Raw genomic sequence first — 26,282 nt, 5'->3', positions numbered from 1 at the left:
CATAGCATCTCTTTTCTCAGCATGGAGTTAGACTCAGTCTCAATTATAGCCCACCTTACGAACTAGCATGCACAGTCAGAGCTGAATTGGCTTCAGACTCGAGTTGCGAGATGGGCATGGCGCCGTGGCATGTATCGTGTGATCTTCACACCCCTCTGCCATCAGTTATTCAATGCCTGTATAGACCTCCATTTTCTGCGGACAGGAGTCCATCTGCAGCAGGTGTCCAGATGCATCATGGTCACCACAGATGCCTCCAAACAGGGTTGGGGCACGTGTGCAACTGTTCGCTTCCCAAGAGAATTCCCATTGCCCGCTCTGGTACTCCCTCAGGTCGGAGGCAAGTCCCCTCGGGACAGATGCGTTGGCACACAGCTGGCCCCAGGGGCTGCGCAAGTATGCATTTCCCCCAGTGAGCCTACTTGCACAGATGCAGTGCAAGGTCAGAGAGGACGGGGAACAAGCCACTCTAGTGGCCCCTTACTGGTCCACTCGGACTTGGTTCTTGGATCTTACGCTCCTCGCAACAGCACCTCCCTGGAAAAACCCCCTGAGGAAAGGGACATGGCACCCTCTGGCATCCATGCCCAGACCTCTGGAACCTCCACGGATCCAGAAGATCTGAGTAGTCTACCACCAGCTGTCTTAGACACCATCAAACAAACCAGAGCTCCCTCCACCAGGCAGTTTTACGCCCTAAAGTGGCACCTGTTCACAAATTGGTGTTCTTCCCGATCTGAAGACCCGCAGAGGTGCGCAGCCGGGCCAGTGCTCTCATTACTTCAGGGAAAGCTGGAGGGGCAGCTGTCCCCCTCCACCTTAAAGGTATATGTTGCCACTATAGCGACGGTAGTGGACGGTATGTCCACGAAACAGATCTGGCTATTTGGAGGAACACATTGGTGAGGAAATAAAACATAAAAAACTTAGTACTACAAATTTGCTGTTGGAGCTGTTGTACAGTGGGAAGCTATAGCATGTCCATCCACTCATCCATCATCTACATTATTTGTGGATTAGCACATCCATCCATCCGCATTAATAGTCTTTAAACTATCCATCCATCCACATTAATAGTCAGTCATCCATCCATCCATCCATCCATCCATCCATCCATCTATTTGAAGAATTGATGGATGGATTGATTACATGAAGTAATATTAACTACTTTATGATCAGGACAGCAAGAATGAAAATAAATAAAACAAACTTTTGTTGTCGTATTGATTATCTGGGCAGGACCTATATGTTACACTCTACTGCTATTTGTAATGATTGACATACTTTTAAAATGGATTTCTACAGACATGATAGGTAACCACTTTAGTCCGACATGCCTCTGTGTTTGCTTAGCCCTCGAGTCACATCCCTACTTCTGGTATTACTGGTTCTTGCTTTCTGAGAGTTGTCAGGATTCTCTCATAAGGTATTTGTATTCCAGCTACTGGTTGAGTTCATGCTTGTTTGGTCTGGAACACAGGAACACAGGAGTGAGAGGAAGACACAAGCGTGAGAGGAAAACGATATCCAACGGTAAGTGTCTGACAGCTTGTGCAGTTTGTTTGTGATTTTTTGGGGATTACCCAAAGGTTGCTCCTAATCATTTTAGGAGACTTAATGGATTTCTCAGTTATGTTTTGTTGATGCATCAAAATTGTTTTAGATGTTTCTCCTAAAATTCCTTTGGAGAAAAAAATAGAAACAAATGAGGCAGTTGTTGACAGTAAGTGTCCAGAGCTATAAAAGTATTGTGGATGGCATAGCTAGATAATTTGGTATAGCAAGAATTAGATTTGAAATGTTTGAGTTCATATTTCACTTTTGATGGCAGTCTTTGGTGTCTTGGCAATTCTGAGCAGAGTGGGTGACATTGTTGAGATATTATTTGAAACTCCAGAAGAGACACATATGAGATTACTAGGGTTTTCCTCAAGAGAAAAATCTGAGAAGTTTGACACTTCTCAAAAAAAAAAAAAAAAGGGGAGAGAAAGAAAAACTCTAGTTGCTCCAGTTAATCTTGTTGTATAAGAGACAATTTTAAATATTACAGAAATATTATTACCGATTTTTCTCTTTCCTACGGGTAGATTCACTTATTTTTCTGCTTGTTATATAGTAGTCTAGTAGTCTTCTATAGTAAGAATATGGCTTTACAATGAAAACTAGTAAAACAACTGCACAGTAACAGGCCAAGGATGTGCAGATGTCAATATATCTTTGAAATCTTAACAGCAGACATCCACATGAGTTAGAATGTAAACCTAAAGAAAATGTTCAGCTGCTACATATAGAAAGCAATTACATGTTTTCACATGCAAATCATATGCTCACATACACACGTGTGTTCAACATATCTATACATTTCCAACTATTATTAAGGTTCAATGAAATGCTGTTGAAGTGTTTAGAGCTGCATACAGAATTTGTAACATACCAGTTTGCTAAATATTTACTAAAAAATACCCTAAAGAGCTACTTATTAAGTGTGAAGTGTTTGCTTCAATCTGTATATATATATATATATATATATATATATATATATATATATATATATATATATATATATATATATATATATATATATAAACAGTGACCCAAAAATGTATTTGAACATTTATTTCTATGACAGTAATATGCTCCTTTCATATGCATAAAAAATTTGATTCTCTTCTGAATTTAGATTTACGCAAAGTTAAAGGAATGTAAGTATTAATAATCATTTTCATCTACTAAAACAAATATCATGACTAGTATTAACAGTGATTGTGTCGGCATGCACTTCACTTCTACCGGTTGATTTTGATTAAAAATCAAATTTATATTATATATATATATATATATAAAATAAAAAAAATATTCAGATAATTATAATGCATTACATTCTTGTGGCAGAAGAGTTAATCATTGATAAGACCATTCAAAAAGCGGCTTTAGAATACAATGTATTGTTTACTACCATATTATTGAACATAAGCCAATCATTGGCATACAGTTCACAGAAATCCATTTCACAAGTGAATTTGTCAATCAGTTGGAGATTTATTATGAGGGCTTGTTTAAGGACCCGTCAATGTACACCTGCGTCAGACATTTTTTTTTTTTAGAAACAAGCCAGGGGTATACATAGTACACGATACTACAGATATATTTTACAATAATGCCAAGATATTATATTCATTACATAGTGCAATGGTTTTCAATGCTTTGGAGTTGTTGGAGGTACAAAGTGTATTTCAATAATATTTCAAGTCTTTCCAAAAAAGTGCAAATAGGGGCTTTATAAACATAAATTTACACTTATGTATAAAAAAATTTGGAAAGAAAAATAAACAGATTAATCAGAAAATATTATCAAAATTTTGAAAACCAAATAAAACGTCTTTATAAAGAAAAAAAAACTAGTTAAAATAGAGATACGTACAAACAAACAACATTTTCTCCAAAATACTACAGCGTGGACAAATTCCCAAAAAAGGTGAGGGGAAGATTAAACTACAGCATTACAGAAGGAGCAAAGTGGATCTATTTCAGGGAGCATGTATCTTAAATAAAGATTGACTGGGTAAAAACGGTGTAACAGTTTAAAGGACACCTCTTTAACCTTGTTGGTAATTCAATATTTGTGAGGTAATAACCATACGACCTGCGTCAGACATGCTTGTGTCGCGTCTCGGGTGTGTTGCGTCATAAAAATAAAATGTTTAGGTCACTGTGTCAAGTTAAATATAGTTTAATACTCAATCTGTAAACACATCTTGAGATCCCTTAGTTCGCATTTGCGCTCCTTCAAGTGTTTTGAATACAAGAACGTAACGCATGTTTGTGTTGTGTGTCCGCTGAAGTGTTGTTAATGTTTTGTTCACTGTAATAAACTGTGTGTTGCTCACACAGCTGAAATTTCACTTACTGCCCTCTGAAGTAAACAGGTGGTACTACAAGCTTATATTTCTCAGTAATTTCTCAGGAAAGCATTGTGATTAATTGTGTACATTTTTTTAACGCGTTATTTTTTGTAAAATGAATTGCACGTTATTAACGCGCTAAATCGACAGCCCTAATTCAAACACAAAAACAAATGTACCAAAAATATTTCCATATTCAAATTACACTTTAAAGGGGACATATTATGCAAAATTCACTTTTACATGGTGTTTGTACATAAATGTGAGTCGGCAGTGTGTGTACACAACCACCCCACAATGTTAAAAGTCCACCAATTCCTCTTTCTTATATTTCTATCAATCAAAAACAGTGATTCAAAATGAATGGTTTCGTTTCTGTTCTAACATGACGTCACGTTAGAGCTGGCCTCACCCATGACTGGTGACGGACTCCACCCTATTATCATAGATTTCCTGAGTGATCTACACACAGTCCACCATTTTTTTCTGAGCTGGAGCAGAAACAGTGTGTATAATAATGTCTCAGCTTCGAAAGCGTCATCGGTGTTCTGTTGTTGGCTGTAAAAGTGAACATAAGAGTCTTCATGTACTCCCGGCATCAGAGCCACTGAAGATGCAGTGGACAAGTTTTGTTTTTGAATTAAATGTGCCCCAAAACATAAAAAAATGTGTGTATGTTTGTGCAAATCATTTTACACCGAACTGCTTTGTGAATGAGTGTCAATATAAAGCAGGATTTAAAAAAAATATATATTCTCAAGTATGGATCAGTACCAACTGTTTGTGTTCCAGCTTTATATCCTGAAGATGTAAGTATCACACTTTATATTTTTTGAATGTTTGCAAATTGCCTTTCCAAATGTGCTTGTTAGCTGATTACATGGCTAATGCAGCTAAAGTTACCATTGTCTCTGATTGTATTCACGGAGACCAGATATACACATTCTGGGGACACCTGAGACTTATATTACGTCTTGTAAAAAGGGGCATAATAAGTCTCCTATAAATGTAAAATATAATGATAAAAATAATTGAAAAAAATAAAACATGACCTCTAGATGCCTGGGTAGCTCAGTGAATAAAGACTCTGACCCCTGGAGTTCGCTAGTTCGAATCCCAGGGCATGCTGAGTGACTCCAGCCAGTTCTCCTAAGCAAGCCTGGTTGCTAGGGAGGGTAGAGTCACACGGGGTAACCTCCTCGTGATCACTATAATGTGGTTCGCTCTTGTTCGTTTGTGTGGTGAGTTGTGCATGGATGCTGCGGTAGATGGCGTGAAGCCTCTACACGCACTTTATCTCCACAGTAATGCACTCAACATACCATTTGATAAGATTTGTGGATTGATGGTCTGAGACACGGAGGCAACTGAGATTCATCCTCCGCCACCCGGATTAGGCGAGTCACTATGCCACCATGAGGTCTTAGAGCGCATTGGGAATTGGACATTCCAAATTGGGGAGAAAAAAAAAAAACATAAATAAAAAAAAAATTATAAACTATGACCTCTAGAAAGTTTAATAAAAATCACAAGTGATTACCCCTGGAAAATTGCGATTGTCAGGGACATTACTTGATGTTCTGTACTTTCAGAATTTGGACATTAACTTTGTTACCACCTGCTGGTGGAATCTCCAAACTGTAAATGCAGAAACTGAATTTAAACTTTGCACTGAGTTAAGAGGTGGTATTGAATTATCGCAACGACTTATTTCTCAGGAAAATGGCAAATTGCGATTTGAGCCATTTCAGTAACATACAATAAACCCACAGTTTGCACACCTAGACTCACTCACGCCCACTTTTGCTTTGCGCTGGCATGAAAATTGCACTTAGAATTAGCGTTCTCTCAAAAATGAGATGTGTCCAAATACTCTTCGAAAAAACTGTATGTGTGTGACACAGAGAAAGATAGAGGGTAACACTTTACAATAAGGTTCCATTCATTAACATTAGTTAATGCTTTTAATGTCATGTATAAACAATGAACTACATATTTTTACAAGATTTATTAATCTTTGTTAATGTTAGTTAATCAAAATACAATTGTTCATTGTTAGTTATTGTTACTTCATAGTGCAGTAACCTGCACCAGTGCGCAGTCGCACCGAAGAGTCCCCCCCCCCACCCCTAGTTTAATGTTTATGAATAGATTTAACGTGAAAGAACATCATTAATCTTGGCAAACTATATATCATTTTAAAGGTGTAAGCCTCAAGCATCGATGATAGAGCTCTGTTTTTCGATGAAAAGCTTATAACGAATGTATTTCTTGCATTTATGTAAGCAATACAGATCAAACAAACGTAATCAAAAACGGAGTACATACCAGTAGTGTCGTAATAACGAGCCACACACGCATCCACTGCTAAAAGTTCCAGATTGGATGGAAAGGTGAGGGTCCACTGAATAACATCCCATAGAGCATTTTTAGTCCAAAGAAACAATAACGTTGTAACATTGATGGTTATTCCTTTGTTTACATCGAGTTTCTTCAGGGTGAAGTATCATACTTGTCGGTTATGCAATAAAATTATGCATAAAAACAGACTCCCGGTAGCCGAACGTTATATGGGTGTGTTGCTTAGAGTGTAATGAACAAATTAAGACCGCACACACACACACAAATACAAAGATAGGCAATATATAGGTCGAAATATCCAAACACTGCGGTCAGTTTTTTTGACGTCATGATATGCTGATCCTATTGTTTTGTCTTTACAACGAAAGCCAATGAAATAATTGAAATGATATGACTGATAGAAAATGTAGCCAAGCAGTGCACGATTCCAACGATATCCGGGAAGTTTAAATTCCTCGCGAACAAGATGTTTTTTTATTTATTTGAATCAGCCACTCTAACCTGCGAATTAGGCTGTGACCACACCCCCGTCATTTGACAACAAACGAGCCATAGTAAAAAGACGGTTCCCCAGTCAACATCTGTTTTCGCGTCTTACTTACTGGACGGATTATCTCATCAAATGGATCGTCAAAAGAAGTTTTTTTTCTGCTGAAGATGTTTTATTTGAGATCACTCGAAGCAGCGATGACGAAATTGAGGAGTGAATACAGCGACGACGGTGATATACTTGAGGACGGAAAAGATGGTCCAATTTTACATCGGTGAGTTGCTATGTAACATGCACACATTATACGTGTGTGTGTGTGAGAGAGAGAGAGAGAGAGAGAGTGTGTGTGTGTGTGTGTGTGTGTTTGTTTTCCCATTTGATTTATATGGTAAATGCAATGTGGTCTGAAAAGACCAAATATAAAACAAATGGCTTGTCTGATGGCTGGCCATCAGTGTGATTGTTTGTTGGTTCTATGTCTGACCATCCATATGAATGCTGTCTGTATCACTGGCCATCACCAGCCATTGAATGTTGAATGGGCGACTATCGGTATGAATAGTGTATATGACTAAAATAGCTTGCAGTACCCTTCATAACATTTGATCATTAGGTTGCTTTTTGAGGTATCCAAGGAGGCTTCTTGGTACCTGGACATAGTCTTGGAAAAAATATTGCAGAAATCTCATTTTTCATAATATCTTCCTCAAATGTGAAATATAAACTGATGAGACATGTGGCTTTCAATCAATTGCCTAACTGGATTCATCCAGGTTTGTTTTCATTGATTTTTCCATAAAATAATGAAATGTTACTTGCAGTACAAATTATCTTCAAGACACTTTAAATTCTATAAATTTTTGTCTGTGTAAGTTTTTTCAACTTTTACATTTGGGTAATAAACTCCAAAGTGTCTTCTTTTTAAATATGTCTAAATTGTGCATGTAGAGCAAATTGTTCAGTAACTACAATTATTTTAGTTTGGGGATGTCATTTCTGGGGATGTGCCTCAGGCAGGGGAGGTAGAAAGGGAACCGACATAGTCTTGGAAAAAGCTTGCAGGAACCCCATTTTTCATTATATCTTCCTCAAATTTGAAATATAAACTGATGAGACTTGTGGCTTTCAATCCTTTACGTAATTGGATTCCTCCAGGTCTATTTTTATATATTTGTACATGAAATAATAAAACATTTTTTGAAGTTCACATTATTTATGAGGCACTTCAACTTTTATAACTTTTTATTTGTTTGAGCATTATCAACTCTGATTTGTTGTTAGTAGAGTGCCAAGTGTCTTCTTTCCAAAGAGACCTTAATTGTGCCTGTGGTACACTGTTCTCAGGAGCTATATTTATTTTAATTCAGGTATGTCATTTTCAGCTGTGAGCCCCTGAGTGGGGGTGCAGGTTAACAGGTAACCTGTTACCTGTTATGTAACTGTTACGTATTAGTAATGTTAACTAATAAAACTTTTGATTTAATGAAATGTATTAGTATATGGTGAAATTAACATAAACTAAGCTTAACAAAAGTAAATGTATAAAAGTATTTGTCGTTGTTAGTTTATTTTGTTAGTTAACTAATGTTAACAAATGAAACATTATTGTAAATAAGTGTAAGAGAGTGAGTGAGAGAGAGAGAGAGAGAGAGAGAGAGAGAGAGAGAGAGAGTGGGAATAATCACATTGGTTGTGACATGCCTAAAAAACCTTAGAGTTGAACTTTTCTCACGCTCGACACACCACAATATAAGGGTTCTCACATAATTGGTTCCATATGCGACAGGTGTTCTGATATACCTCTAACGTTGCAGTTGTAAGACTTACTCACAAGATGAAAAGAGGCACATCAATGGGCAACATACATGCTTTTAATTACAGGTGCTTTTATGTTTTAGTATGCACTGTGAATGAATGTTTTGTGACAATGCTTATTAATTGTCTCACCAGCCTGCTTGGATTTTCTTGCTTCCTCTTTGGCAATTTTAAAGCTTTGTTTGTTTTGTCAAAAACGTTTGACTGATGTTGTTTAACCTCCTGTGCAAAGAAAAAGTGTTTTCTGAATAATGATTGAATTAACGAGCATGTTAGCTGCAGACCAAGTTCAAAAGGAAGGTGTCAAAACAGGCAGGGGCTTGTTTTCAGGGACACAGTCATGCTATCAATGGAGTTTGAAAAGTCTTTCAAATACAAAGACAGAAAGCAGTTTGCTGGCCAGTTAACAAGAGACACGTGTCTTGTTTCATAAACTTATGACTCATGTTTTGAAGATGGATGCTGTGACAGTTTTTGAAAGCATCTGCTCATAATTTCTAAGTAGTGTCAAAGTTTAGTTTCCCATCAGAGACGTGGTGGTCATGTGATTATGCCAGGTTCAAGTGAGTGTTTGGCCTAACCAGTGACCACGATGAGCAACAGGTAATTTTGTTTATTGCTTGGTTTCTTTAATTGCAGCAATGCACTGGGTAGCCCTGCCTACAGTGAAATATCACTTGTCCAAAAACCCACTCCATATAATTGCACTTTAAATGTTTAAATGATGTGTTCTTAAATGAAGGTTCAGAGGAGCTTGCCTAATCTAATCTGCCAATCAACCTGCAGGCTGCAGAGCACATAAGTCACTGCTTACCTCACACTAGCAACATTCATTCCAGCATGCCTGCACCTCTTTATCTCCATCCTCAGTCTTTTGAGAGTTCCTGCCATATATTTTCTTCCATATATTAAGTACTCCCTTAGGGGATACATTTAGAGCTCGAGTCAAGCCTCATCCTCGAGCCCCTCGTTTGCGGACAGCAAGCCACATATATTTACCCTTTATCACTCAAAGTGCATATGGAGAGGCTAACTTGTGAAATATCACATATCTTGAATTGGCTGCGAAGGTGTTGTGTGGCAGTTTCGTGTTCGGTGTGGACAGACAAATTCCATGTTTGTACAAGCTATTACACCCTGTCTACAGAAGCCAAATGTATTAATTTAAACAGTTTTTTTAATATATATATATATATATATATATATTTCTAACCATTGTGACACAACACCCTCCTCCCCTGACATCAGCGACGCCCTGTCCTTTAGATCAACCATCCTGACGGGAGTGGGCTGGACGAAGAGGAGGGGTGCAGTGACTTTTCCCAATTTGGTGGTGTTTGATGTGGTGCACCTGAAGAGCACAATGATGAGCCTCATCAACACTGCCTTTAAGAACTGAGTGTGCCTCTCCTCGGGAGACTGGACTCTACCCACTGATTGCTGCAATGCATGCTCTGATTCCGGGATACAGTTCATCACTGGGACCTACAAAGATGCCAGTGGGTAGTCACTGCACCCCTCTTTTCTCTCCTGCCCACTCTCGTTGGGAGCATAGGAAGGGCAGCTGATCCAAAGGATGGCCCGCATTCTCCACCACTGTCGAGGGGTGAACAAAAGACAGACACAGTGTCGTTTATTGGAAATAATAAAAACATAAAATGAACCTTGGCATCCTCATGGTGCATGGGGCTATGTGAAGGAAGGGTAGTTCAAAGAGGGTAAGGTCCAGGTATAGTGGATGGGGTCTGACGGTCGCATCACGCTCCCCCTCCATGGTCTGGGGCATGAGGGGTAGTGCTTTCTTCCTAGCGGTCCGGCTTCCCTGGGCCATGGTGTGTGATGTGAGTAGCGGTCTGGCATCCTGCCCGTTTGCCACAAAACAAGCTCCAATCCCTTTGAATTACATTTAATTCGCGCCAGGGGTCAGGGATGCATGTCCGGTGATGCATCCTTTCCTGGACCTACAAAGATGCCAGTGGGTAGAGACTGGTCTCCCAATGAGAGGCGCACTCATTTCTTAAAGGCAGCAGTGATGGGGCTGTTCATTGACTTCAGTTGCGTCTCATCAGGTGTCACCAAATGTGATGTGAAGTGACATTTTTTTGGCCAGGCAAGTATAACAGAAAATATACAAGTATAGAAACTTACATTAAATAATGTACATCAACCTGAAGTGTCTTATCCAGAGGTGTAAAATGATCTTGTTGATGCTTGAGCTCATCTACACGAAAGAGGCAATCTATCATCGTCTTTCTGCCTTTCTGTCTAATAATTGTCTTGAATAGGGCCTAATTAATCATTTAGTTATAGTATGCTCTACAGTTAATGTTATCTTTGTGTGTAATGTTTGAATTTACTGTACAACCTAAATGCAAAGTATACACTCTGTATGCAAGGTATAGAATTTTGTGAGGTTTGTGTCCTAGGGCTGGACAATAGGACGATGTAATCGGATATTGACTATGTTTTACAAAGATCCTGATGCTGATTGCGAACATACATGATTAACAACATCGGGAAATGGCAAAACTATGGATCTGGGAAGCACTGCATCCATGGCAGCCAGAAGGGTCATCTGTGTATGTGGCTGGCGATCATATACTTTCCATCTCCATGCTGAGAAAAATTCCTCAATGGGGTTAAGGAATGGGGAGTAGGGTGAGAGGAACTCCATCAGCATCCTGTTGTGGGCTGCAAACCATTGCCTGATGATGTTGGAGCGATGGAAACTGACATTGTCCCAAACTATCACATACTTTGGCAGATCATCTCCAATCTGACCCCTCTCTTGTTCAGGGATGAGATCCCTGTAGAGAGTGTCTAAAAAGGTGACAAGATGCTCTGTATTGTATGGCCCAATAATGGGAATATGTGTTAGCACACCATTCTCAGAGATAGCAGCACCCATGGCCTGGCACATCAACTGTAGCTCTGTGGCCGATGATATTTCGACCATGCCTTCTGCATTTCGTTAGGTTGAAGACAGCCTCATCCATGTAGATGAAGCTGTGCGGTGGTTCACTTGCTTCCAGTTCCATTATACACTATATCCAGAAGACACAAAATGAGTTTATATGAATTACATGCATTTTCATTTTGGGCAAGATACATCAAATGTATACAGCACATATTGCATCTTCTTTTCTACATTTGCCACAGCAAATGTGTAAAGGTCACACTTACTGTACTGTATATCACTACATGATGTTGTACTGTTTATTGTTAGGTACAGTTGCTGCATGCTCATGCATGTTTTACCTGTACATACTGGTAGCGCAGCTCCTTCACTCTTTCACCATTTCTTTCAAATGGAACAGTGTACAGCTGCTTCATATTCATTAGGAGTCTTTTCATCACCCTGTCAATGGTTGAGATGCTGACTGTTTAGATGTTTTCAAAGATGTTGTTGTCCTCTATAATGGCACTCTTTGTCTCCCTTAGTCTTATGGCATTGTATTCTACAACCATGGTGCAAATAGCCTCCTCATGTTCAGGTGTGAAAAGGGGCCCTCTGCCACCTCTGTGAAGTTGTCTTGCAGTCCTACGTGGAAAAAATATAGTAATGCAAAACACAAAATTGAGTAAGATAAAATGTCACTGTTTACATGTAAAGCTTACTTACTGTATATTGTAAAATGCAAGTGGAATACTGTAATATTGTATGAAGCATTACAGAAAGTATACAGTATTACAGTACAGTGCCTATTGTTAGATTACATATCTGTTCTGTTGACAAAAAGTCTGAATGATTGAGGACAAAGTTGTTCTCCTAACATTTGGCTGCACCATTCGACTAGCCTCGGCCATTGTAAGCCCATGATTGAGAACATGGTCTATAAGTGTGGCTCTTATCTCATCAGGAACGCTAAATATGTCCTCGGCCTCTTCTGCCTCTTCCTGTTTTGCCTCCCAACTCCTCCACCACGCATCCTCACTCCTCTTCTTCTCTCTGGCTGTTGACCCAGTCCAATTCCTTGTCCTTCCATTGTCAGACATTGTAACATTTTGTTGTGCTCCGGCTATATATGTACTTGCCAGTTGTTGGTTGATGAGATGCACCTTTGTTAGAGAAAGACAACTTGTTCAAGCATTTTGCATGTAAAGACGTATGCTATGAACTAATGCCTAAATGTGGGGGGTGAGACTATTCAACAGAGACCCATTATAATAAATTTTTATCAACATGACATAAGCAATTGATAATGTAGGAAACAGCAGAGAATTGTACATAATCATTTGCATGGATTTAAAGAAACTTGTTTAAAGAAATGAGAAACTGCATTTTTGATGTGCACAAGTGACACAATGATGTGAAGATTGAACAGGTAGTTTTGAGAATTTCAATTCTGATCTAAGAAATGTACCAAAGCGACTGAGAAAAACTAATTTAATTACTAATTTAATTACCATTTTCTGATAGATAGATGGATAGATAGATAGATACAGACAGATAGAGATATATATATATATAGAGAGAGAGAGAGAGAGAGACAGATAGATTTGGACCTTACTGTACTAAACATTTAAGAGCTGTGTTTACATTCTCTTATACATTTTAATGAAATATACGTTTATGATCTTAATCAATCCTTTCTATTTTTAAACATATTTTTAAATGAGAAAATGTTGTCATGGTTTGCTAGTTCACATTAGTGGAAAAATTTTTTTTTTTCGGCTGGTACAACAGTAGGCTATTTTCTACAGATTGTCCTAAAGACATGTTTTCCCTTTTGCCAAATGCCAGCAGTTCAGGGCATCACTGCTGCGAGTCCTTCCAGGTGTTTTGATCACTTAAGATCACTCCTTAAGACAGGAACAGACTTAATAACCCAGCTTCCAAATTATGAGCCAGGGGCAAGAGAGTGAGAATCCATCACCTCTGGCCACTCCTGAATAGGCAGCTTGTGAGTGCGAGCGATTATATGTGGAATGAGCCTCTGGCGTAAATGTGCTTCATGGTTCATCAGACTTCATGGAGGTGTCAAGGCAAACAGTGTGCAGAGTCAGCGAAATAAACAATGTGAAATATTTATCCTAGATGATCTGTCTGTCATTTCAGCCTTGCGACCTCTGAGTTACCACACTTTGCTGAGAGGTTTAAATCTTTATGTTCACGTGAATTCCGAGTTCTCTGTCATTTTAAAGGAGTTTTATCGTGAGGAATAACATTTTCCTTGATCTTTTAAGATAGAAGTTTATTGTACTTTTAAGTATAATGTTTATTGTACTTTGAAAGCCTACTAATTCAACATGATCACATGGGAAATTGTTGTTTCTGAAAGTTCCCAGAAATCAACCTGATTCTTCCGAATTACTGACAAACGGCATCTCTCACATTTTCAGGGTTGGGGAGTAAAGAAAATCAAGAAACAGGAATACGCATTTAAAATACAAAATATAAGTAACTGTATTCCACTACAGTTACAATTTAAATCGTTGGTATTTAGAATACAGTTACATTTAAAAAGTATTTTGATTACTGAAGAGATTACTTAGCATTTTATTGTCATTTGATTCATTTAATAATTATTCCTTTCAGATAGAATACATTTATCCATATAAATGATGCGATCCAAAGTGCATTTGAACGGCGGTGAAACACTTTCTTATGATGTGTTACATATGAGCAGAGAGAAGTACGTTTGATTAAGTTTGGGGTACAAGAAATAGAATTAAACCTTGTGTAAATTGTCAACTTTACGCTAAGCTAATATGGTATTTCTAGCCATTTTACATGCACATGTTTGATATTAGAGCAAAAATCGTATTCTTGATAATAATTTTTGTATTGCTTTCCTGTAAAAATATCTAAAAATCCTTAAAACAAGATCAGTTATATGTATCTTGTTTTAGAAACAACACTGCATAAGATATTTTGGTTTTTCAGAGAATGTATTTTTAACATGTGTATTTTGTCTTACCTCTGAACTTGAGAAAATGCCAATGAGAAATTGGCAGACAGAATTTGCATGTCCCACCCCCGGACATACGGGTATAAAGGGAAGCGGGCGTGCGTCTGTCAGTCAGATTTGTTCTTCGGAGCCGAGCAGTTGAGCAGCTTCGGAGTCCACGCCCCTGGGCGCTTTGACAGCGCTTCTGTCTAAAAGATTGCATACTTTTAAAAGAGTATTTTCCCCTCTAAAAGAGTTTGTTTTCACTCACAAAAGAGCAATAGACAGCAGGCGTTGAACGTCCTTATCAGGACGCGTCTTTTTAAAGATGCCCTTCCGTCTCTGTGTAGTTCCTGGATGCGGGCTATATCTCTCCAAAACTGATGATCATATGTTTTAACATGTGTATTTTGTCTTACTGTACTGGCAGAGTTTTTACAGTCAAAACAAGTGAAAAAAATCTACCATTGCTTAAGAAGTAATCTAAAGTATTTAGAATACGTTACTGACCTTGAGTATTCTAACGAAATACATTACAAATTACATTTTAGCAGTAATCTTGTCACAAACGCTTTCGAAAGCACCTTCGCGATCGTCCACCGGAGATCTGATTCACCTGAGTACTAATCACCCATGCACCCACATACCGGGCTTGATTAAATTCACAGCTGATTCCTATCCCAGCTCCCTCTATTTAAGCTTCACGCAGTGACACACTCACTGCGAAGTCTTGTTTGTTCCGGCTACACTACTGAGCATTCTAACTACCATTCCTGTCTGATTATCTGCCTACCGACCTTGCTTTTCCTGCTGACAACGATTGATTACTGCCTGCCTACCTGAACCTTGCCTGTCCCTTCGTGATTGCCCATTGCTGCCTGCCCTGACATCCTGCTTTCCTCACAACGCTCTGGCACTGCCTACGATAGCCCTGACTCCCCATTGCTTGACCATTGCCTGCATATATCTGTGAGTTCAATAAAGAAACACTGCTTATGGATCCCAACCTACCTGAGTCTTTGTTAGAGAAGACTTCGCCAAACATCGATCCAGCGGTGATATCACGCATGGCTGAAGAGCTCACCACCCAAGCAAATCAGCTATCTGCACAACACCATCAACTCGGCCATCTGACGACCGCCGTGGATGAAATTATGCGGGCTGTACAAGCCCTCAGCCAGCCAGCACCGGCGCTCACCGCGCCTCAAGCCAGCCCAGCAGCCGACACCATTCCTCACTACCAACCGATCACCGGCCCTCGCCTCGCACATCCTGAGAAGTTTGACGGTACGCCCTCAAAATGCAAGGGATTCCTCAAGCAGTGCTCGGTCTTCCTCTCCCAACAACCGGCACTTTACCCCACCAATGAGAGTAAGATCCTCTTCGTATGTTCCATGCTCACGGGCCGAGCTCTCGATTGGGCTACCGCGATCTGGACCAACCAGGGTTTCGCCCAGTCAACCTACGAATCCTTCATGGGCAGCCTGACCACAGTCTTTGATCACCCCGAGAGTGGCAAGAGCCCGGGCGAACAGCTGATAGCCCTGCGTCAGGGTAATTGCACGGCAGCGGACTACGCGCTTTCCTTCCGCACTCTCGCTACGCAGACCGGCTGGCCGGAAAGCCCCCTCAAGCTCCACTTTCGACAAGGTCTGAGTGCCGAGCTTCAGTCTGAACTGGCCTGCCGCGACGAAGGTATGTCCCTTGACCAATTCATCACTCTCGCCATACGCCTTGACAACCTCATCTGCTCCAGGCGGTCAACCCGGTGGTCCGCACCGGCAGCTCCGACTCGCTCATTCCACGAGGAACCCGAACCTATGCAGGTCGGTCGGACCCATCTCTCTCACGAAGAGAAGGATCGCCGCCTCTCACACAACCTCTGCCTCTACTGCGGTCAAGTGGGGCATCTACGCGCCAACTGCCCGCGACGCCCTCCACAGGCCGAGGTGAGTCAACTCACCACTTCCCCTCTCACCGCTTCTTGTCTTATAGTCCCCATTAAACTCACTCACTTCGCTGCTAACCTCACTACCCATGCTATGATTGATTCGGGAGCGGCGGGGAACTTTATTGATGAGTCACTGTGCAAACGTGCTAGCATTCCCTTGATATCTTGTACTCCTCCTTTGGCAGTGGCGGCGTTAGACGGGCGCCCTCTGGGGACCGGTCGCGTGTGCTACACCACCACCGACGTGATCCTGCAGGTGGGGGCACTGCACACCGAAACCACACGCTTCTTCATCATCCACTCACCCCACAATCCAGTCATTCTCGGCCACCCCTGGTTACGCCAACACAACCCACAAATCTCCTGGCGGGAGCAACAAATCACTCAATGGGGCGACGACTGCTTCATGAAATGCCTAAAATCCTCCACGCCCATCATGGCTGGCTCCGCTAGAATCTCGGCAGTGCCTCACGCCTCCTCCCTGGTACCCTCTGAATACGCTGATCTAAGCGTAGCCTTCAGCAAGGTCAAGGCAGCACAGCTCCCGTAATCGTCTACATCGACGACATATTAATCTACTCCAACTCCCTGGAGGAACACATCACGCAGGTCAGGACCGTGCTGAAACTTCTGGCAGAGCATCAACTTTACGCCAAGGCCGAGAAGTGCGAGTTCCATCTAACCACTGTGACATTTCTCGGGTACGTCATCAGCCCAGAGGGAGTGGCCATGGACGAGAGCAAGGTGCAGACGGTTCTCAACTGGCCACAACCCAACACTGTAAAGGAACTGCAGAGGTTCCTAGGTTTCTCCAACTTTTACCGCCGCTTTATTAGGAACTTCAGCATGGTCGCCGCGCCGCTCACCGCCATGGTAAAGGGGGGACTCACCAAGCTTCACTGGTCCAGCAACGCATTCCGGGCATTCAACCAGCTCAAGGAACGGTTTACCTCGGCTCCCATTCTGCATCACCCCGATCCAGATCTCCCCTTCGTAGTGGAAGTGGACGCATCCAGGCATTGGTTCCATTCTCTCGCAACGCCGGGGCAATCCTCTCAAGCTGTTCCCTTGCACGTTTTATGCCCGCGGAGCGGAATTACGATGTCGGCAACCGCGAACTCTTGGCAATGAAGGCCGCCTTGGAGGAATGGCGACATTGGTTGGAGGGAGCTCGACATCCCTTCCAAGTCCTAACAGACCACCGCAACCTGGAATATTTGCGCTCTGCCAAGAGGCTCAACCCCCGGCAGGCTCGTTGGGTGTTGTTCTTTACCCGCTTCCGCTTCTCCATCTCCTACCTACCAGGCTCAAAGAACGTCAAGGCCGACTCACTTTCCCGGCAACACGATGCCATGCCTCCGAGCTCCAGTGTTAAGCCCATCCTTCCGTCCACCTTGATTCTGGCTCCAATCCAATGGGACATCATGGCGGATATCGTCCAGGCCCAAGCGACCGATCCGCCTCCGCCCGACTGCCCGCCCAACAGGACATTCATGCCACACAGCCTCCGAGAGAGAGTCATCCGTTGGGTTCATGACGCCACGAACTCCGGGCACCCCGGGATCGCGACCACCATACGCCTGCTGCAAAACCGTTTCTGGTGGGGAACCCTACAAGGAGATGCCACCGACTTCGTGCGCGGGTGTTCCGCCTGCAATGCGTCTAAGACTCCGAAGCAACCACCCGCAGGGCTTCTCCAACCACTCCCCATACCTCACTGTCCCTGGTCCCACATCACGGTGGACTTCATCACCAACCTGCCGGTCTCCCGGGGTCACACCACTATATTGACAGTCATTGACCGCTTCTCCAAAGCATGCCGCTTAATCCCAGTCCCCAAGCTCCCCACAGCGCTAGAAACCGCAGAACTCCTCCTCCACTGGGTGTTCCGCTATTACGGCCTACCCGAGGACATCGTTTCGGACCGCGGACCCCAGTTTACCTCCAGGGTATGGCGAGCCTTCTTCCGACTGCTTAACATCAACGTCAGCCTCACCTCAGGGTACCACCCCCAGTCCAACGGCCAGACGGAGTGCCTGAACCAAGAGATCACCAGGTTTCTCCGCACCTATTGCCATCATAACCAGGCCGATTGGAGCCGCTTCCTCCCGTGGGCCGAGTACGCCCAGAATTCACTCCTGAAACCCGCAACAAACCTCACCCTGTTCCAGTGCATCCTGGGGTACCAACCTCCTCTGTTCCCCTGGTCCGGCGAGCCATCAGAGGTTCCGGCGGTCAACGACTGGCTCCAGCGCAGCGAGGCAGTGTGGGACCAAGCTCACGTCCACATCCAACGGGCCGTGTACCGAACTAAGGAGCAGGCGGATCGGCGCCACCGTCCCGGTCCCGTCTACTTCCCGGGTCAGTGGGTTTGGCTCTCCACCAGAGATCTACGTCTTCGCCTCCCCTGCAGAAAGATCAGTCCCAGGTATGTGGGTCCCTTCAAAATCCTCAAACGAATCAATGCTGTATCATTCCGTTTGCAACTGCCCGCTAACTACCGCATCTCTCCCACCTTCCATGTCTCCTTACTCAAACCCGCCGGTGGCCCGAGATCGGAGGAGGAGACGAACCCGGCCCCCATCATCGTGGGCGGCGAGGAAGCTTTCCTGGTGCGAACACTGCTGGACTCCAGACGTTTACGGTCGAGTCCAATACCTAGTGGACTGGGAGGGGTACGGTCCGGAGGAGAGGTCCTGGGTCGGAGCCGATGACATCCTCGACCCCAACCTCATCACCGAATTCCACAGAGTCCATCCAGAGAGACCGGCCCTCCGCCCTCGAGGCCGACCCCGACCAGGTCCTCGCTTCAGGAGCCGCTCACAGGAGGGGGGCTCTGTCACAAACGCTTTCGAAAGCACCTCCGCGATCGGCCACCGGAGATCTGATTCACCTGTGTATTAATCACCCATGCACCCACATACCGGGCTTGATTAAATTCACAGCTGATTCCTATCCCAGCTCCCTCTATTTAAGCTTCACGCAGTGACACACTCACTGCGAAGTCTTGTTTGTTCCGGCTACACTACTGAGCGTTCTAACTACCATTCCTGTCTGATTATCTGCCTACAGACCTTGCTTTTCCTGCTGACAACGATTGATTACTGCCTGCCTACCTGAACCTTGCCTGTCCCTTCGTGATTGCCCATTGCTGCCTGCCCTGACATCCTGCTTTCCTCACAACGCTCTGGCACTGCCTACGATAGCCCTGACTCCCCATTGCCTGACCATTGCCTGCATATATCTATGAGTTCAATAAAGAAACACTGCTTATGGATCCCAACCTACCTGATTCTTTGTTACAAATCTGTAGTGGAATACATTTAAAAAGTAACCCATGTTGAGAGAGCAACTTTTTAGTTTTTTTGTTTGTTTTTTAAGATCAGACCGTTTAATTCTAAGTGTCAGAAAGAGGAAGAAAAATTGTGTTGAAAAAATAAAATCTAACTGTTTTAAGGCACTAAAACTTTATGAGTCGACCTCAGGGGGAAAAGTTATTTAAAAAATGTATGATATGACCCCTTTAAACATGAATATCTGCATGGGAGAGTCATGCTTACCACATTCCAAAGATTTTTGGCAGTACCTGAAATTTATGGCAGGTCAATGATCTGCATTAATATGATCTGCATTAATATGATCTGCATTAATTTGATAATATTTTAAAAGCATCTCACCTGCTATAACTAAAACATTGTGAAACATGTAAGACTAGAGAGAACAACTCCTCAAATCCCCCTCTCCATTTCAATAAAGATGGATTTACAGAGTTAAACTATGTACCCAGTTTTTACTCTTGTACTCTTTTATGTCTTTTTAGTTTTTTGCCTTGGAGGAGTCAGTGAACATTTATATCTAAGACACCAGGGGAAGTTACAGCATCTTCTACTGCACCCTCCTGTGTGGTGTCCTCATCTGCAGGCTGGGATGAGAGGGCTCAGATGCCTTTGTGTCGCGCTCCTGTATACCTTCATCTCCACTGTATTTGCTCTTTATTTCCCACCTCATGGTAAGTACACTGACACTTAAATTTCTCTCATATGTTTAACTTATCAGTGCAATTTCAGACAACTAGCACTTTTCTAGCTCATTTACAAGTTCTTACAAACTCCCTTTTTTCTTCAGTGTTATAAAGGTGAATCTCATGAACAGTATTAGTTAAGTTACTCAAAACTAGTAAACAACTACAGACAAATAATTTGTAAATCAGATTTCCCCTTCTGTCACTCACTCGACGTTGTTTCGAATGTAGTGACAAAAGGGGTCTTTCTTGAGAGCCTTGTGTACCTCTGAACTTGAGAAAATGCCAATGAGAAATTGGCAGACAGAATTTGCATGTCCCACCCCCGGACATATGGGTATAAAGGGAAGCGGGCGTGCGTCTGTCAGTCAGATTTGTTCTTCGGAGCCGAGCAGTTGTGCAGCAACAAGTTGAAGTTCACTACTGTTCCACTCACCTCTGTAAGCAGAGCATTGCTGTTGGATCTACGGCACGTTACCAGCAGCTTTCTGCTTCCACGCCCCTGGGCACTTTGACAGCGCTTCTGTCTAAAAGAGTGCATACTTCTAAAAGAGTATTTTCCGCCCCAAAAAAAGTTTGTTTTCACTCACAAAAGAGCAATAGACAGCAGGCGTTGAACGTCCTTATCAGGACGCGTCTTTTTAAAGATGCCCTTCCGCCTCTGTGTAGTTCCTGGATGCGGGCGATATCTCTCCAAAACTGATGATCATAGATGCTGCCTCATGTGCCTGGGTAGTGATCACACTGAGGCAGTGTTTGTGGATGGTTCATGTACTCACTGTGAGGACATGACCATGGCAGCATTGCGGTCATGACTTTCATTTCTCAAGGTGAATGCCACTTCAGCCACCCCCAGCTTTGCTCCTTCTTCCCATGGGATTGAGGATGACCCGGCTGATGATGGATGCAATTTGGGGATGGCAGCAGGCTCGGTTTCGCCGGGTAAATCCCACTAATACACCCGCCCCCCCGGAACGCTCACTTGCTTCCGTCCTGGCTCGAGGTGAGTGCGGCTCGCCTCACGGAGGTCGTGGAGGGCACCTTTTACTGCCCAGAATCGACTTCCTCACTCATCCGCTCTCACTACCCTTGATGGTGGGGCATCCCACGGATACACAGAGGTCCACCAGGTGAACAGAGCTGTTGCGATACACCTGTGCCCCGAGAATGCCGCCACCTGGCGAGATCACCCGGTACTCCCCTCCAAGTCCTGTATGATGACGTCATCACTGACTTTGAAAGCCTACAGCACCACTGGACAGGTCGCCTCCACCCTGCATGCCATGGCTCTCCTGCAGGTCCACCAAGCCATGGCACTCAAAGAACTGCACCTGGGTAGTCCCGGCCCTGACAGTCAGGAAGACCCAGGAAGTCTGTTGTTCGCTCCGGGGCTGGTATCAGGACCACTTCATCCCCTGGTGGAGGGATGAGAGGAAAATCGTCCTTTTGCTGCACTCCCTTCGGGCTGCGGTACCCACACTGTCAATAAAAGAGCGATTTCCTCACTCCCTGGGTCACCCAGCCGGTGCATGCCATTCACATGGTGCCCCGGCATCAAAATCCTACAGTCTTGGTTCCCTGGATGCAGTTACCTCACTTCCGGACCTGTGTCTGCTCATCCCCGGCAGGCTGGCGCTGACGAGTTCCGAAGATGCCTCTCCAGGACCTCTTCTTCAGACTCTAACACTCCCCCTGCAGAGTTTCTCTGATCCCAAGCCTCAGGACGTGCTTTTGCCTCTCGACGCATTATTACCTGCTCCCCCCACTGCGAAGCCCCACCCGGTACGTCAAAAACTATCGTCCCTCTAGTGGCCCTCGCACGGAGCTTGAATGCATGGCTTTCACTATCCAACCCGTCGCGTTGGCTAGCCATCTGACTTGGCTATGCGATTAAATTCGCCAGGCTCCCGCCTCGTTTCAGCAGTATTCGCTCCATTTCAATGCGCGGCAAAAACTCCAGCACCTTACGGGGCGAGATTACAACTCTGCTACTCAAGCACGCGATAGAGCCCGTCACTCCAGCCAAGATGAAGAAGGGTTTCTACAGCACTTACTTCATCGTACCCAAAAAAGGCGATGGGTTGCAGCCAATTTTACACAAACTCCCATTCAAAATGCTCATGCAGAAACAGATTTTAACCTGCGTTCGGCATCAAGATTGGTTTGCGGCGGTAGACATGAAGGACGCGTACTTCCACATCTCCAGCTTGCCTCGACACCGACCCTTCCTACGGTTCTCCCCTTCGGCCTGTCCCTGTCCCCTCGCGTCTTCACAAAGCTTGCAGGGGCAGCCCTTGCCCTGCTATGGGAAGTGGGCATCCGTATACTCAATTACCTTGACGACTGGCTCATTCAAGTTCACACTTGAGAGTTAGTATGCGCCCACAGGGACCAGGTGTCTAGGGCTTCAGGTCAACTGGGAACAGAGCAAGCTTGCCTCTGTTCAGATCATCTCTTTTCTCGGCATAGAGAGGTGTGGAGTCAGTCTCAATGACTCCACACCTCATTAACCTGCGTGCGCAGTCGGTGCTCTTGTGCCTCACTCTCTTCGAGCCCGGCACAGTGGTTCCTCTAAAACAGTTCTAGAGGCCCTTGGGGCATATGGCATCCTCGGCCACGGTCGCGCCGCTTGGGTTGAAGCATATGAGACTGCTTCAGCACAGGCTTCAGACTCGAGTCCCGAGATGGGCATGGCGCCACAGCACATACCGTGTGTTAATCACCCAATCCTGCCATCAGAATTTCAACCCTTGGAAAGACTTCTGTTTTCTGCGGACTGGAGTGCCCCTCCGGACGTCATGTCATGGTCACCACAGACGCCTCTCAACGGGGTTAGGGCACTGTGTGCAATCGGCACGCAGCCGCTGGCTCCTGGAAAGGGCCTCGGCTGCATTGGCACATCAACTGCCTAGAGATGCTGGCTGTTTTCCTTGCCTTGCGGAGGTTTCTCCCACTGATCCGGGGCAAGCACGTCTTGATCCAATCAGACAGCATTGCGATGGTAGCGTACATAAATCGGCAAGGCAGCGTGCACTCTCGACATGTCACAACTCGCCCGCCATCTCCTCCTTTGGAGTCAGGTCGCTGCACGCCACTCATATCCCGGGCAACCTCAACAGACAGCGGACACACTTCCGTGACAGGTCTCGCCCAGCGGAGAGTGGAGTCTCCACCCCAGGTGGTTCAGCTGATTTGGGGCCTGTTCGACATGGCACAGGTAGATCTCTTTGCCTCCCAAGACAATTCTCAATTGCTTACTCTTGTACTCTCTGACAGAGGCCCCTCTCGGGACAGATGTGCTGGCACACAGCTGGCCCCAGGTGCTGCGCAAGTATGCATTTCCCCCAGTAAGCCTTCTTGCACTAGTGCTGTGCAAGATCAGGGAGGATGAGGAACATGTCACCTTAGTGGCTCCTTACTGGCCCACTCGGACTTGGTTCTCGGATCTCATGCTCCTCGTGACAGCACCTCCCTAGCAAGTTTCCTGAAGTTTCTTCTTTCCCAGGGACAGGGCACCATCTGGCATCTGCGCCCAGACCTCTGGAACCTCCACGTCTGGCCCCAGGATGGGATGAGGTAGATATGAGTGACCTACCACCTGCAGTAGTAGACACAATCCACCAAGCCAGAGCTCATTCTACCAGGCAGGTTTACGCTATAAATTGCCACTTGTTCGCAAATTGGTGTTCTTCCCGTTCTGAAGACCCTCAGAGATGAACAGTTCTCTCAGTGCTTTCATCTCTGCAAGAGAGGTTGGAGGGGAGGCTGTCCCCCTCCACCTTGAAGGCATATGTTGCTGTTATCGTGGCCCACCATGACGCAGTGGACGGCAAGTCCTTGGGTAAGCACAACTTGATTATCTGGTTCCTTAGAGGTGCCCGGAGGCTGAATCTTCCCTGGCCAAGCCTGTTTCCCTTCTGGGATCTCTCAGTGGTCCTTTCTGCCTTTCAGAGACCCCCCTTCAAGCCGCTTGACTCAGTTGAGCTCAAGGCCCTCTCCTTGAAGATGGCCCTCCTGATAGCGCTAGCTTCCATCAAGAGGGTTGGGGACCTGCAAGCGTTCTCTGTCAGCGACACTTGCCTGGAGTTCGGTCCGGCAGATACTAACGTCTTTCTAAGACCGCGACCCGGCTACGTGCCCAAGGTTCCTATGACCCCCTTCAGGGATTAGGTCTAGTGCATGGCGCTTTTAAATGGGACCCCTTGTGTCACTACATTCGACACAATGTTGAGTGAGTGACAGAAGGGGAACGCCGTGGTTACTGTTGTAACCTCCGTTCCCTGAGGGCGTTGTGTTCCCCTTGCCATGACACTAGACCTACCACTGTAAATGGCTGTACATTATTCTCGGCTCCTCAGTGCAAAAAACGGACTGACAGACTCACGCCCGCTTCCATTTATACACGTATGTCTGGGGAGGGACATGCAAATTCTGTCTGCCAATTTCTCATTGGCCTTTTCTCAAGTTCAGAGGTACGCAAGGCTCCAAAGAAAGACCCCTTGTGTCACTACATTTGACACATCGTCTCGTTCCCTCCATCAGGGAACGGAGGTTACAACAGTAACCATGACGTACTCTACTGAAATCAAAAAATTATTCATATAACTTTTTTGGTAACTTCTTTAAAACAATTTTTAAACACATTTTTTTCTGCTCAACAGATTCAAAATATTGTCTATATTTCCTATTTGTTTCTTTAATTGCCCCTTCAGCTGTCACAGAAACACAAACAGATGACATGCCATGTTTTTTTATTATTTTAACATGTTCCTTGAGGTTCACTTAAAATATTAGTAAAGTTTTTTTTGCACTTAAACAGTCATATATATTTGTACAAAAATACAAATGTGTCACCCACATTCTGACCTTCTGTCAGAAATAGGGCTGGGAAAAAAATAGGTCCTGTTACAAATCGCAATTTTAAAATCATCTCCCTGATGAAAAATCTATTTTTTATAAAATAAAAAATATATATTTTTTTTATCTTAATGCTATAATGATTTATATGTAAGATATGAAGCTTTATTTGTGCAGAGTTCCATACTAACGGGATTTCTATTTGAGAAGTTTTGTCTCTTTAATTAGTCCTTAAGGTTTTAGTCCTTTAATGGACCGCTGCTGCAGCCGACAAGCACCGTTTGTTCACTGTCGTATGTCAGAATCATCTGCTGTGATCAATGTTCCTGTTATTGTGCTTAATCCAAAAGTTAATTTGAGAGGTGTTGTGGAGAAAAATTGTTGAAGGCATTCTACAGATTCTGTCAGACACTCCTTTAATAAATAGTTTAGCTGTAAAAAGGCTTATCATGCTGTTGGATGCTGTAAACTAGGCTATGTGTCACGCCCCGCAATATTTATAATCTAACAGCCAGGGTATTCATGCGCATTGGTGGGTAATTTCACACATTTACCTGCCATTGTCCACAAGAAATGCCAATAGACACAAAGACACGTGCTTGAGGAAACACACCTGATTATATTTTGAAGAACAGATGAAAGATATGCCAGCAAAGCACGTTTGATTTGCTTTTTTGTTTAGAATTTCATTTGCGGTTTGGCGCCCACGCGCAAATTGTGAGTTCTCTCTGTCAGTCATCTGGAAGCAGTTTGAAAGAATAGTGTTTGTTGTCTAAGAGAACACTACATATCAGATTATCTCATTATGCATATATAAATAACATGTAACGACACTGGGATTACAAGTGAATTATCATGTGTGTCATAATTCAGTAAAACCCCAGAAATGGTTCTTGAACCAGTTAACTCTTTAGCCTCCATTTGTTTGTTGCAAAATTATCATTATGATTATAGTAATAGCCTATGATAATATATTATATATTTTACATTCTAA

General features: G+C 43.7%; 1 protein-coding gene and 1 long non-coding RNA gene across 3 annotated transcripts in view; one reads left to right on the top strand and one right to left on the bottom strand.

The window, feature by feature from the left end:
• Window positions 1–6,352, bottom strand: part of LOC127628646 (uncharacterized) — a 45,720-nt gene extending 39,368 nt beyond the window's left edge. Inside the window, exon 1 of the long non-coding RNA XR_007968691.1 lies at window positions 6,231–6,352. This is a non-coding gene — a long non-coding RNA (uncharacterized LOC127628646). The remainder of the gene's footprint in view (window positions 1–6,230) is intronic.
• Window positions 1,454–26,282, top strand: part of LOC127628645 (neural cell adhesion molecule L1-like protein) — a 77,839-nt gene continuing 53,010 nt past the window's right edge. Inside the window, exons 1-2 of one of the 2 annotated variants that reach the window (XM_052105412.1) lie at window positions 1,454–1,533; window positions 20,231–20,419. In XM_052105412.1, coding sequence (XP_051961372.1) covers window positions 20,338–20,419 — 82 coding nt within the window. In that variant the 5' untranslated portion in view covers window positions 1,454–1,533; window positions 20,231–20,337. Of the gene's footprint in view, window positions 1,534–6,029; window positions 7,028–20,230; window positions 20,420–26,282 lie in introns of those variants that run through there. The other variant, XM_052105411.1, reaches the window with a different exon arrangement.

The sequence above is a fragment of the Xyrauchen texanus genome, chromosome 35, assembly GCF_025860055.1.
Source record: "Xyrauchen texanus isolate HMW12.3.18 chromosome 35, RBS_HiC_50CHRs, whole genome shotgun sequence".
Taxonomy (NCBI): Eukaryota; Metazoa; Chordata; class Actinopteri; order Cypriniformes; family Catostomidae; genus Xyrauchen; species Xyrauchen texanus.
The sequence above is the reverse complement of the archived record's forward strand: the minus strand, read 5'-3'. Positions and strand labels throughout refer to the sequence as shown.